Source organism: Plodia interpunctella, chromosome 2 (genome assembly GCF_027563975.2).
Source record: "Plodia interpunctella isolate USDA-ARS_2022_Savannah chromosome 2, ilPloInte3.2, whole genome shotgun sequence".
NCBI lineage: Eukaryota > Metazoa > Arthropoda > Insecta > Lepidoptera > Pyralidae > Plodia > Plodia interpunctella.
The window spans coordinates 6,252,667-6,266,947 of record NC_071295.1 but is presented as its reverse complement, the minus strand read 5'-3'; the positions used below and the strand labels follow the sequence as shown (position 1 = coordinate 6,266,947).

General features: G+C 37.3%; 2 protein-coding genes across 4 annotated transcripts; both read left to right on the top strand.

Annotated features, from left to right (window-relative positions):
* The first annotated feature begins 723 nt into the window (after positions 1-723).
* Positions 724-4,958, top strand: LeuRS-m (Leucyl-tRNA synthetase, mitochondrial). Its single transcript, XM_053761078.1, has 6 exons — positions 724-1,243; positions 1,323-1,778; positions 2,291-3,635; positions 3,878-4,116; positions 4,264-4,503; positions 4,619-4,958. Exons 1-6 carry the CDS (start codon positions 1,145-1,147, stop codon positions 4,877-4,879), a joined length of 2,640 nt encoding a protein of 879 aa, XP_053617053.1. The 5' UTR covers positions 724-1,144; the 3' UTR covers positions 4,880-4,958.
* Positions 4,959-7,824: 2,866 nt separating this feature from the next.
* Positions 7,825-13,435, top strand: ttv (tout-velu). Of its 3 annotated transcripts, XM_064436314.1 has the most exons (10): positions 7,825-7,969; positions 8,590-9,066; positions 9,145-9,472; positions 9,546-9,747; positions 9,849-9,968; positions 10,737-11,054; positions 11,511-11,632; positions 12,321-12,501; positions 12,880-13,115; positions 13,210-13,435. In XM_064436314.1, exons 2-10 carry the CDS (start codon positions 8,610-8,612, stop codon positions 13,391-13,393), a joined length of 2,148 nt encoding a protein of 715 aa, XP_064292384.1. In that variant the 5' UTR covers positions 7,825-7,969; positions 8,590-8,609; the 3' UTR covers positions 13,394-13,435. The 3 variants fall into 3 exon arrangements, with proteins under 3 accessions (XP_064292384.1, XP_053617134.1, XP_053617126.1); XM_053761159.1 differs by having other exon boundaries at positions 8,590-9,472; XM_053761151.2 differs by lacking the exon at positions 7,825-7,969 and adding an exon at positions 8,197-8,310 and having other exon boundaries at positions 8,590-9,472.
* The last annotated feature ends 846 nt before the right edge of the window (positions 13,436-14,281 follow it).

The following is a 14,281-nucleotide window of genomic DNA, read 5'->3' as shown; positions in this document are numbered from 1 at the left end:
TTTTTGCACACGACCAAAACGACCAAACGCAACAAATAACAAGCCACACAAGTGACCTAGGACACTACAGACAGATGGCACGACGGTCGACTCACTATGGACAGCTAACAAGCCTAGACCGTGCAGACAGTGCGTTTTCGATTGGAAGCATAAATACAACCTTCGACATGACACCGTCGGAGCCGTGCGGTTCTCCAGGTCCAACACCTAGCCTGGCGGAAAGATCTTCCCTTTGTGGCAGTCGAGCATAATAACCTAGCTCCCGCTACACAGTAAATAAATTAGCAAGATGTAATTATTTCGCGATAAAATCAAATTTTGAACCATTGTGTGCTGACAACATTCTAATCTGAAACCAAAAAAACCTACGTGTGCTGCGGTGATCAATGGGCGGTGACCATGTTTTGACAAGTCATGTTACGTCACGAATAAATTTACCAACCAATGGTACCAACCGGACAATATTGGCGTCAACAGCAAATCTAGGTACCTAGTGGTATAGGCATGGAATTAGTAGGTACTCCGTACAACGAAGTACTTACAAAATGCATTGGTAGTTACTTTACTATATATATACAGTCAACAGCACATCGAGTTACCCTGCATGAACCTCTATAGATGGCGCGGTAATGGCGGCGAGTTTGCATTGGATTTGTTTGGGTAATATTTGCTGTTGTGTTAGTACCTACTTACATACACAGCCTCATTGGTATTTTTATAAAGAAACTATTTTATTACGTCAATGTCTAGCACTCAAAACGAATTATTGCGAATACATTGTTCTTATTATATATTAAATATGGTTCACCTATCTACGCGTACGAAACCTCTAACATGTTGACTGTACCTACTAAGAGCCTAATAAAATTATATTTCTGCGGTAGGAAATATCAATGTCACCGATATGGCATTTGCTCTGTGCAGCTGTGACAGCTGCCATCCGAATCCCATTCAATCGATCAATCAATTGGATGTATGAAAATTAGAACCTAGATCGGACTAACTGTTATTATAATGTTATAAATAAGGCTTTACTATATTTGAATGAATGTGGATAATCTTTGTAATTCGCATTATAAATATTGCGTTGAAAAACTAATTTGAACTTATTGGAAAACGAGAAGTAATCTTTTAAAAAATAGTCATGCCGGTTTTTATAAGATTACAATTAAATAAACGTATTAACAAAGTGATTTTGGGTTCCTATCTTTTTCGCAGATGTAAAACTAGTTTGGGTCTGTGGGTGAGTACACCTATATGCCTTTATTAACTAACCATTTTAATATCTTACTATATAACCAGTTCATTCAAATGATTTTCAGGATCAAGATATAAACACAGATATTAAAATAAAAATTGAAAGACATTGGGCTAAAGAAGTATCATGTGCCCTGGATAAAAATGACTCCAATAAAGAAAATCATTATGTACTTCCAATGTTTCCATATCCTTCTGGTAACCTTCATATGGGACATGTGAGAGTTTATTCAATATCAGATACTATAGCTAGATTTCTTACACTCACTGGAAAAAGAGTTATCCATCCGATTGGCTGGGATGCCTTTGGTCTTCCAGCTGAAAATGCAGCCATAGAGCGTAATATTTTACCACATGATTGGACAAAATCAAACATACAATCTATGAAAAATCAGTTATTAAAATTGGGTTTCCATTTTGACTGGACTAGAGAAATATCAACATGTGATCCTCAGTACTATAAATGGACACAATATATATTTTTAAAATTATTTGAAAAGGGGTTGGCTTACCAAAATAAAGTAAGTACTTACCAAGATACAAAAATGTATGAGATAATGTTTATTTATTTAAAAAAAAACTAAAAAAATTAAATTGGATTACTATGTAGGCTGCCTTTCCCTGTAGTGCTCGGTTTTTTAAGCCTTCATCACATTTTGACGTCACAACATGGCACCAGATCCATCAATCACAAATTTTGACTTGGGTGCTACATGTCGTAAAGCCTTCCCTGATCACTAATAATAATTTTTAATGTAGATCTATTATCAGTATATATCTACTTACCAGTGCCTGTCATCTGACCATTTTGCCTGTTCTCAACCACAGAGTGTTGTTATATTACAAAAGTACTCTGTATTAAGTATAAAAGTGAGATCACAATTAATTCTAGATGGAACAAATGAAAATATCTTTACCAAATAATAATTTAAAGTTCCAAAAAAATATTACTTCCACAGAGTACAAAAGGGAAATGTCTCCAGTGATTTCATATTAATTTCCTTCTTCTTGTAACAATAATTTTATTTTTAAGGGAAAAGTTAATTGGGACCCTATTGATAAAACAGTACTAGCTGATGAACAAGTAGATGAATTGGGCCATTCTTGGAGATCAGGAGCTAAAGTTGAATCAAGAGTTCTAACTCAGTGGTATATTAAAACAACAAAGTATGCTAAACAGCTATATGATGGTTTACATAGTGAATGTTTAGATAGTTGGAATGATATAATTAACTTGCAGCAGCACTGGATAGGTGAATGTAATGGTGTAGTAGTTACCTTCAAATTAAAGGTAAAAGATGTAGACAAACATTTTGATGTATGGACAAAAGAACCACATAAATTTATACATGCAGAATTCTTGGTTATAAGTAAAAATAGTATTTTATTAGAAGATATAAATAATAATGATCTTTTGGAACTGAAGTGCTATAACCCTATCACTAGTTCGGAATTACCAGTATATATTACTGATAATGTTAATTTTCCAGAAGGAAAAGATGTTTACATAGGATCTCCAGCAACTGATGAAATTGATATGAAATTAGCAAAGACTTTAAACATAACCATAAAAGAAATAAAAAATACAATTGATATTAATGGTGATAATGAAAAAGCCATAAATATTGCACAAAATAAAAATGTTGGAGGCCATTTTGTGAGTTCTAATCTCAAAGACTGGCTTATATCTAGACAGAGATATTGGGGTACACCTATTCCAATAGTGCATTGTGATTCTTGTGGAACAGTTCCAGTGCCATATGAAGAACTCCCTGTGAAGCTGCCTATGAATACTGCAAGAGGCATTCAAACATTGGAGAAAATTGATGATTGGGTTAATTGTAAATGTCCAAAATGTCAAAAGCATGCTAAAAGAGAGACAGACACTATGGATACATTTGTAGATTCGTCATGGTATTACTATCGTTTTCTAGATCCCAATAATAAAGCATTGCCATTCGAAAAAAGTAAGTTATTAAATAAGGCACCAGTTGACATCTACATCGGCGGCAAGGAACATGCAGTGTTACACTTGTACTATGCTCGCTTTATGAGTTACTTTTTACATTCTCTTGGATGGACACCAACAGAAGAGCCTTTCAAAAAACTCTTAGTCCAAGGCATGGTTATGGGCCAGTCATATAAGTTGAAATCAAGTGGCAAATATCTGCCACCTGAAAGTATTGAAAAAGTAGGAAAGCAGTTTAAAGAGAAGGTTACAGGTGAACCAGTAGTAGCACAGTGGGAAAAAATGAGCAAATCCAAATATAACGGAGAAAACCCTGAAAGATTATTATCTGCATATGGATGTGATGCAACACGTCTTCTTATACTGGCTGATGTCCCCCCGGCTACAAGTCGGCGTTGGTCTGATGCAAGTACGTATTTTAAGTATTATGTAATAATTATAGATTGTGCGGCCGCAGTTAAATAAATAATTATTATATGGGTAAAACTATAATTTAAAAATAGTAGCCTATGTTACTTCTGATCATTTCTTCTATCTCTATGCCAAATTTCATCAAAATCGATTTAAGTAGATTTTGTGTTTACTGATTACAAACATATACATATACAAAATCTTTTCTTTTTATAATATTAGTATGGATTATGTTTTCAGCTGTTCCTGGTATAATAAATTGGCAGCATCGTCTATGGCTGACTATACGTGAATTTATGAAATATAGATATGATACTGCTTCCAATAAAACTTTGACTGCAGAAGAATTTGCAAAATATGAGAGTAATTTACGAGACTCCAGAAATTATATAATCGCAACTACAACCTATCACTTCAAATACACACATAAGCTAAGTGTTGGTCTATCACGGTTACAAACTTTAACAAATACTTTGAGGGTAAGTTACCCTCTAAGTTCACTCTGTGTGTATTCCAACTTCCGAATCCTTCATTTGATCCCCTTATAAATGATTTGAACTAAATTTTCTTATGTTTCTTAATTTACCTGATTATAATAAATAATAACCAAATATATTTTATTTCAGAATAAAGTGCCACCTGAAGTCATAAGCAAAAGCAGAGAATTTGAAATTGCACTAGCAAATTTAATAATAATGCTGTCACCAGTTGCACCACACTTTTGTTCAGAGTTGTGGGCAGGCTTCTTAGAAGCGCCCAACAGAGTATGCCAATCAGTGGATGATATAATTAAATGGGATAAAAACATTTTGCAGCAAAAATGGCCTGAAGTTGATGATGATTATGGATTATCATTTCTGTGCAAGGTGGGTCTTTTTGATTGAGAAAATATTATTATGATAGCTAATTAATTCCGGTAAATAAAAATTGATACAGAAAATTTAAAATGATAGTAGGTACTAATAGTCAACTATTTTACAGGTTGATGGTGCTGATAGATGTGATTTGAAAATAAAAGCAGTTGATCTAAATACTTTAAGCAAAGAACAAGCATTGAAACTAGCATTAAGTGAGGAACCTGTTATAAATCGATTGAAGTCGGGAATACTTAGGGTGCAATATGAGTTATACCCTGGCTGTCGAGCCATCTTGAAGATATTTTCAAATAGAAATGTGAATAAACCAAAATTAGAAGAAAACACTGAGTCTGTGAAACATAAAATTAATTCTGGTAGTAATTAGATTATAAGGTTAGAGAGAGTTCATACCGAAAATTCAAGAAATTAAGATTATTAAATTAACCAAAAAGTTAATCAAGAATTTTCTTTTTGTTTTTAAACCTTTGCACCCCAATAATATAAACATTATCTGCCGCCGGGCGCGAGAGTAGAAACCAACCCTACGAAGGAACAGATTCAACCGTCATTCGTATCACGACTGCGGCGATTTTTGCGCAATAGTAGCATTACCAGTTTAACAGTCATTAACGTTGTTAGTTACGTTAGTTTAACAGTGCCTTGCTATTTACCACATGAGCCAAGATTACCAACATAATTTGAATACCGCCCATTAAATTTGCAATATGGTTTTACCCGAGCGAAGCCGGGGCGGACCGCTAGTTTTGAATATAACGTGGAAATAGGTTGATTTCTGAATAAATGATTTAATTCGATTTTTATACGGCGACCAGAATGCAATATATCGGTTAGATTTGATGCATCGATGCTATACATCGAGTGTTTATAAAACATCGATATATATCATCCACTCCGGTAAACCCGCACCCTCAGAACAATAACTAAACTAAAGCACCGCACAGTCCGCACCTCAGTCTTTGGACGCCTATGTGTCAGATGATGACTATCTTTTCATGATGAATCTTCACGCAACAGATTTAAGAACATGTAATAATGTTGATATCTGTGTTTCACATCCCTTGTTCTTCTTGAGCTATCTTCTTATGGTTTCGAAGCGTCTACTCTCGAGTGGTTTCGAAGCTACCTGTGTGACCGTTCTCAATTTGTCAAAATCTACAAAAGTAACGGATCTCCCATGGTTTCGTCTTCATCACCAGTAAAAAGGGGAGTCCTGCAAGGCTCCATCCTTGGAACTTTGTTGTTCATTCTTTACATGTCAGACATATCTTACTATATAAAATATGCTAAATTTCATATGTATTCTGACGATCTTCAATTATATATATAATGTAAACCAGATAGTGTTAATTCAGCCGTTTCAAAATGAAACAATGATCTTGACCGGTTGAACCAATGGTCTCAACTGAATTTCCTCCATTTAAACCCTAATAAATCCAAGTATATGATAGTGCCTAGTATCATCAGCACCAAATTAATGAAATTCAATCTCAATCGCCACAATTATACATAAATGGACAGTCTATTACTTTTACTTCAGAATATCGTAATCTAGATCTGTTGATGGACTCTGAACTTCGTTTTCATTCATACATAGTAGAAATTTCCCATAACTGCTTTTATCGTTTAAAACTTATACAAAATAAGAGATTATCTTTGCCTCAAACTACGTATAAATCTTACTGAATCATTAATTTTGTCAAAATTTACGTTGACTCTGTTTATGGACCGCGACTTTTAGCAAAAACTAAGGCACTCATTCAAAAAGTTCAAAATGCTTGTGCAAGGTATTGCTTTTACATTCCACCACGACAACATGTATCACCCTTCATCAATTCTGCAAAATGCTTAACATGTCGTCACGCCGCTATATTTACTCTCCTCTTTGGAATTGTTAAATATCGTAAACCCTCATATTTATTAGAAAAGCTAAACTGGTCTTCTAGATAGCCTTGGCCTTCTCATTGTCAAGAGTCACAAATTAACAGCTTTTAAAGGAAGTTTCAAGTATGCCGCAGCTAAAATCTGGATTTTCCTCAGTCAGTATATATTAAATTCCTCAAATATTATCCTATTTACGTACCTTCCATCATATTAACATTATTTCACTACACTTGTACATTAGTCTCATATCTAGTTCTAATATTTGCTGTTGTTTGTTTCTGTTTCCGTACATATTAACTTGTTTATTTTGCCACCTGACCTACTTTTTTTACTTGGTTCTGAAAATCAGCGCCTTGGCTCGATACCATGGCACCAGGCTTAGCTGGTCGCCATTTCGGTTAACATATTGTATTCGATCTATATTCGATACTCTTTTGTACTTTACCTTTTAAGTATTAATATTTAATGTTTGGATTTTTGTCGAATAAATGATTTCTTTCTTTCTTGTATCAGTTTGGCGACAGCGGTTCTCATATGAATTATCAAGCTGTATTATATATCGAAAAAGCATTTTTTTTATCGAACCGCTAACAGAATCATCAAAAATTACACTAGCGACATTATTTTTGACACTAAAAGAGAATAGATCAACTAAAACTAAAACAAATCAAGATTTTTTTTAACCCGTTTTGCGTGGAACAATCTATTGTATAGGCGGCTGCCACGCGGCCGCATAAATTCGGTTTCCGAATCAGGATTCCTGATGACGTTTTCAAATTCAGAATTCTGATATTAGTAGGTTACCAACCTACTAGAGAATTTCTATTCTCTAAGGTAACTAATGACCAAATAAGGTTTCTACCTTCTTTGGTCATTGGTAAGACCTGATGCACATTATTATACTATTTTTTGTATTCGGAATTCGGAATTCAAACCGACTAGCAGTGTAGTGTGGCCACTTTAACGATATTCTTATCCCCAGATTTAGGGTCAACAACAATTTTCTAAAATGTAGGTCACAGACCATTTAGGTATTATTATTAATCCCCATCCCAACTAATATTATAAATGCGAAAGTAAGTTGGTTTGTTTATACGTCTTCACGCATTATCTATTGGAACGACTGTTATGAAATTTGGTACATGGGTAGAAAACCACCTGAAATAACACATAGGGTACTTTTTATCCTGAAATTCTCACGGGATCGGAGCCCCGGGGCGCAGCTTATTATAATTTTAAGAATCTTTTGTCTAGTTATGGTTTTGCCAAAGAAATTTCTATCAAGATTATGGTTTTTAAATTCTACAAAACATAATAAGATACTTACCCAACGCTTTTAGACTGTAAGAAAAACGTCATTGTCAAGATGAGTTGAATTCATATGTCAAAACGTCAAAACATTGAAATAGTTACTTAGGTACCTACCTACGAAACCTAAGTTTATGTAGGTAAAATAAAGTAATATTATTTTTCTAATTATCAAGTATATATATATATATATCGAGTAGGAGATGAATTTATGCTCTAAAAAGCAGAGGATATAGTCTAAAAAAGTGATGGTGTCGACCTTTGTGTATGTGATCAGTTTATTTAATATTTAGTTTTATTTTATTGTTAGGGGTTGTTTGAATTCAAATCAAGTAGGGGTACAGGTGGGAATTTAATAATTTTATAATTATTAAATTCCCACCTACTTGATTTGAATTCAAAATAGGTATACTTAAACAAATTTATGTATTTTGTTTTTTTTTTCTCTTATTTTTTTTTAATGTATTGACAACACAGGTGGACAATAAATCTATTTCAGGTTATATACTATCTATTTAACCAATTCCATCAAAATCCAGTCAGTAGATGAACTATAGTATTATTTGGATTAATGGAAAGGTTTTCAGTTAGGTCTTAGGAAAATATGTAAGTAGTATTTATAAGACAACACACAACAAGATACCATTTTACAGATAATTTTAGTGCGAGAAGTGTTTAGTGTATACTAGGTATTACTAATCCTACTTAACTGGGCATCTTCCTAAGAGCTCTGATATCCTTCCCATTAAACACTTCACTTCTTTATAGTTGTGAATTATCCTGTTATTATTTCTCATAAAGTCATATAAATGTATCTATGTTTATTAATTTGGAAACCAATGAATATAATAAAATACAAACCTAGCCAATTCATTTTTGTTTCAGATAATATTCCATAAATTCAAATGCAGGCCAAAAAGCGATATATTTTTCTTATTGTAACATGTATCTTTTTGCTTTTCTGTTACTTTACGGGTCACACACTAAAATCTGAATTAGTTGTGCACAGCCGCAGAGATCAGCTTCCTTCCTATGCCACTTTAGATGAATTATCGGAAGTGGCATTTCTATGGCACAGACAGCCACATTCTACAACAAAGTCATGTAGAATGGAAACATGTTTTGATTTTTCAAAATGTGGGAATGATCCTAAAATATATGTTTATCCTACTGATGGCCCAGTAAGCACATCATACCGGAAAGTATTGTCTGTTATTAGAGAGTCACGCTACGCTACCAGGGATCCCAATGAAGCTTGCTTATTCTTACCTGCTGTAGACACTTTGGATGCTGATCCTTTATCACCAGAACATGTCCCTGATGTAGGCACAAGATTATCCCGTTTACCTTATTGGAAAAATGGTAAAAACCACCTTATATTTAATTTGTATGCTGGTACTTGGCCAGACTATTCTGAAGAATCATTGGGATTTGATCCAGGTGAATCAATTTTGGCGCGAGCAAGTGCTTCAGAGACTATATTCAGAGATGGGTTTGATATATCATTACCATTGTTCCACAAAGAACACCCTGAGAGGGGAGGAGTGCCTCCCGCGGCGACGGCCAACCCATTCCCGGCTCCGCGCCGTCATTTGTTAGCTTTTAAAGGAAAGCGCTATGTGCATGGTATTGGGAGTGAAACAAGAAATTCCCTGTGGCATTTGCATGATGGCAACAATCTAATATTAGTAACCACCTGTCGCCATGGGAAATCTTGGAAGGATTTGAGAGATGAAAGATGTGACGAAGATAATCGTGAATATGACAAGTGAGTTAATTTCTGAATGTTTTCTGTCTTTGTAAATGTATAGGTATAATGATGAATGGAAAACAATTTGCAGATTTGACTATGAGCAGCTTCTGGCCAATTCTACGTTTTGCCTAGTAGCCCGCGGGCGTCGGCTCGGTTCCTACCGGTTTCTAGAAGCCTTGGCGGCGGGTTGTGTGCCTGTGTTACTGAGCAATGGCTGGCGACTTCCATTTGACGAGCGCATTGACTGGCGGCGAGCCGTCATTTGGGCAGACGAACGTCTGCTATTGCAGGTATACTAATAAAAGCAAACTTTCATTTATGATTATGAATTTTGTCATCATTTTTATTAGTGTCAAACAAATATTGAATATACAATACAAATCTTCGACAGGTTCCAGAGTTAGTTCGTTCAGTACCTCCTGAGCGAGTCCTAGCGCTGCGTCAGCAAACACAGTTATTGTGGGAGCAATATTTTTCGTCCATTGAAAAAATTGTGTTCACTACAATTGAGGTAATTTAATCATAAAATAATGCATTTTTCTAGATACCTTTGTTCGACCATACTTGAAGGCAGCTTTTGATGAAGCAATTGAACTGTTTCAATTCTGGCAAAGAAAACTTAACCAGTGTTTCGTTTGTTATCGACACACAAATAAAATAATATTGCATACCTGTGTATGTATTATAATATTGCATTTCTTCTAGTGAAGCGGTGGTGGTGTAATAGTTAAGACGCCCGCCTGTGGGTTCGTATCCTACTCGTGCCATATGAGTTTGTATACCAATCTGACTCATATATAGTAGTTTTCATAGACCACCACTTGCTTCCGGTGAAGGAAAATATCGTGAGGAAACCTGCACACTGGTTGACAGTTTACGACTACCTGCCACTAGATGGCGGTAAATAGTCGTAAAAGTCATGTCAAATGCCTTTAGGCGACATGAATAAAATCTGACCTCAGTGTTAGCAATAACACACTCGATATGATCATTGCCATGGCGAAGGGCCATTTTTTATCGATTAATTATGTGCGGGATCTTTACTACCGGAAGTAGTATATGATCTGTGACTTTATAAATTAAATATTTTATAAACTATTAAATATGAGATCTACCTAAATCTTAGGGGTGATACTTGCTTCCCTTTTTGTTAACAAAAAGATGCTGAACACGCAGCACATCAGAGGCAGGCAGGTTCATGGCATCATAATCACATTCAAACGTCAAACAAAGATAGAAAAAAATATAAATCCGATTAATCGGTCGCTTAACCTTGCAGATATTGTTGGAGCGTATATTAGCTCATAGAACGTCGAGACAACGAGAGGCTTTGATTTGGAACGCGTCGCCAGGCGCTCTGGGCTCACTCGCTACGTACGGCGACTCTCGCGCGCACTACCCGGTGTCTGCGGCCGCGCCCCCCGCCCCGCCGGCCCCCGCGCCTCCCCCCGCGCCGCTGCCTGCCCCCGCCGTGGCCCTCACCGCGCCGCCCCCTTCCCCAGGCAACACCTTCACCGCCTTGCTCTACGTCCAGACCACATCGACTGCCCTTCACAAGCTGCTGTCAAATATTGCCAGTAGCGAGTTCTGCGAAAAGGTTCTCAACTTTCCCATCTTATTTGTTTTGTCATGACGTACCTAATACAATTTAATTACATACAAGGGCAGACAGGGCTTCCAAGGGCAGGCAGTTACTTTGCACAGAGGATTGCCATAGCGGTTCAGAGTGGGTAGCCTTCTGGGAACCCTTCCAAGCGGCGACGAGCTGGAATCTCTTTATTATTTATGATTATAAATATTGTAAAAAAATATGTAATTTTTTAATGTAAAAATAAAAGTTTATTACATACATATTAAGCTGAAATCATGTTAATGTTATAATGGTTCTGCATGACATGACTCTATGATTGTGAACAATTGGTTTTTATACATTTTTATTTTAGGTTTATGGGTAATCTTACAAAGAAATCGGTTTTGTTGTGATATAATTAACTCAAGAGTATGGGAAGTGATGTAAGCAGCAGTATTGCAGCATTTGCGATGCATATTGCAGGTGGTGTTGGTGTGGGACAGCGACCGCGCGGCGCCGTCGTTGTCGACACTCCCGCGCGCGGCCGGCGACCGCCGCGACCCGCTGCCCGTGCTCGTCATCGACGCCACCACTCACTACCCGGGGTAAGCTCTCAAACATGTGTACTGGGTATTCAAGTAGGTCTGCTAATATGGAATAAAATGAAATTGGATGAAGTCGGGTCGCCTTATCGAAACTTGAAAGACTATAAATTATTTCGATGTCCTCTTTTCGCAAAATGTACGTAACTAACAAAGTTATTAAACGTATCAAGAGAGCGTAGAGATATAAGAGATATATTTAGCTAATTTTATGTACAGTGCATGTCGGAGGTCCCATGTGGAGACGGCAAGTCATGCCCTGCCCTCTGATCTATTAATGTTCTCTTACTACAAGGAACCTTAAACCTATGTGCCACTATTGATGTACCTTTGCTACAAGAAACATTGATAAAATTTTGATGGTCGCGTTAGTGTGCCGGGTAAGGTCCCTACCATACCATGCTTAACCTTAACTCAAATACCAAGAAAACTGTATCCGGCCGGGCACGTGAAGAGGGTGAAGAGGCACAAAAACTGTCAACGGTGTGTCGTTTCTTCTCATGTATTTCTGATAGCACATCTCTTATTGTATTAGAATAGAAGATGTAACTGGGGTCTATAGCTTTCTCTTTTACTGTTAAACTAATCTAACCATTTTATTAGTATAAAATCTAACCATTATATTAGTATAAAATGGTTAGATTAGTTTCAACCGGTCGTAGGACAAAACATTGATGATCGATGGTCGCAGAGAGGGCGTGGCGGCGCGCTGGCAGCCGCTGTGGGCGGTGCGCACGGCGGCCGTGTTCTCGCTGGACGGCGACGCGCCGCTGCTGGCCGAGGAGCTCGACTTCGCCTTCCGCGTCTGGCAGCACTTCCCTGAGCGGATCGTCGGCTATCCTGCGCGCACGCATTACTGGGATGAGGCTAAGGTGACTTTACAATACTCTTAAGGCATCGTTGCACGCATGCACGCCACAAAAAAATGGTTCGCAGAATTCTTGAAATGCTGAATGAACCCTGCTAAATGAACTACCGTCAAATAATATCAAGTTGATGAACAGCATTTCTACTACGTGTATTCCCAAAAGTATAGACTAGCGGCCCTTCTCGGCTTCGCTCGGGTAAAACTATAATAAATTTTACACCTAAACCGGCCTATCTATAGGTGAAAACCGTACCTAAATCCGTCGCTTTTGAGTCTTATCACATTCATAAAGACGCAACTGGGGGTTAACGTAAGGATTAATAACAGTATAGTTTCAAGATCTGTGACATTAAGTGCACTTACAAATTGTGGTTATTCGCAGGGCACATGGGGCTACAGTAGCAAATGGGGCGGGTCGTACTCGATGGTGTTGGCGGGCGCGGCGTTGGTGCACCGTGCGACCCTAGCACAGTACGGCAACATAGCGCCGGCGCTGCGGCTGGCCGTGCAGCGCGCCGGCAACTGCGAGGACATCTTGCTCAACTGCCTCGTGGCGCACCTCACGCGCCGCCCGCCGCTCAAGCTGGCGCAGCGCCGGCGGTACAAACACCGCTACAGGTATACATTACGCTACAGTAGACGTGGCAGAGGACTTTGTTTTATAATATGTCTATGGATAAGGATACAATCATAATATTCGTGTTATTGATAGTCGGTCATCATGGAGCGACCCCTCGCACTTCGTGCAGCGGCAGTCGTGCCTGAACACGTTCGCGGCGGCCTGGGGCTACATGCCGCTGCTGCGCTCCAGCCTCCGCCTCGACCCCGTTCTCTTCAAGGACCCCGTATCCACGCTTCGCAAGAAATACCGCAAAATGGAGCTCGTTACCTCTTAACTCTAGTCGAAAATAGTCTAAATATAAAGCGTTAAAAGTTCACATATCTCAATTAATCCTCTTGACTTCCTTCTAGAAAAACGAAATGAGACATGAAATAAATATGAAAAATAACTACTAACAAAAATAACTAACGCTACCATCACATTTTTATCAATTTATTGTATTTATAAGCGAAAACTAATGTGGTATTACAAATTATGCTACACATGATAATTGATTTTAGAAAGTATTAAAGTATTCTATGTGACATAGCTACCACAATTTATATAAAAGAAAACTGGCCACCAAAATCCTTCGTCGTAGAATTGTATCTGATGAAGTGGAAGGAATTGAAGACTGTCACGTTGTAATTAGAAAATACTGATGCTTTGGAATTCATGACAATTATCAGATATAACTATAACATTAGATAGCGTATTTTATCAAGCTTTATTTGAAAGTCGCGAGAGGATTTTATAATGGTACTGAATACTAGGTAGTTGAATTTCGGCTTATTGATGAAATCATATAGAATTTGTAAAATTTCTTAGTCTGGTCTGTACTAACTTCTTTCTTATCGAGTACCTTATTTGCTAACACTAGTGTCAAATTTTATTCAGGTCGCCTAAAGACACCTGACATGGCTTACTAATACCGCCATCTACGCAGGTGGTTGCATACACAATACTATAGGGTACACAATAGGGTACTAAAAAATCAACCAGCTATCAGGTTTTCTCATCATGATTTGATGTACGAACTGAACCTTTCTATTTTACAATGTAGTGTATAAATGTTGAAAGTAGTTATCACTATATATTATACTCAATCTAGTTGAGTAGATGAAGCAATAATCGGTTAAGCGAGTTGAAATTGCTTGGAGAGGGTTCCGTCAGGCCTTTGATT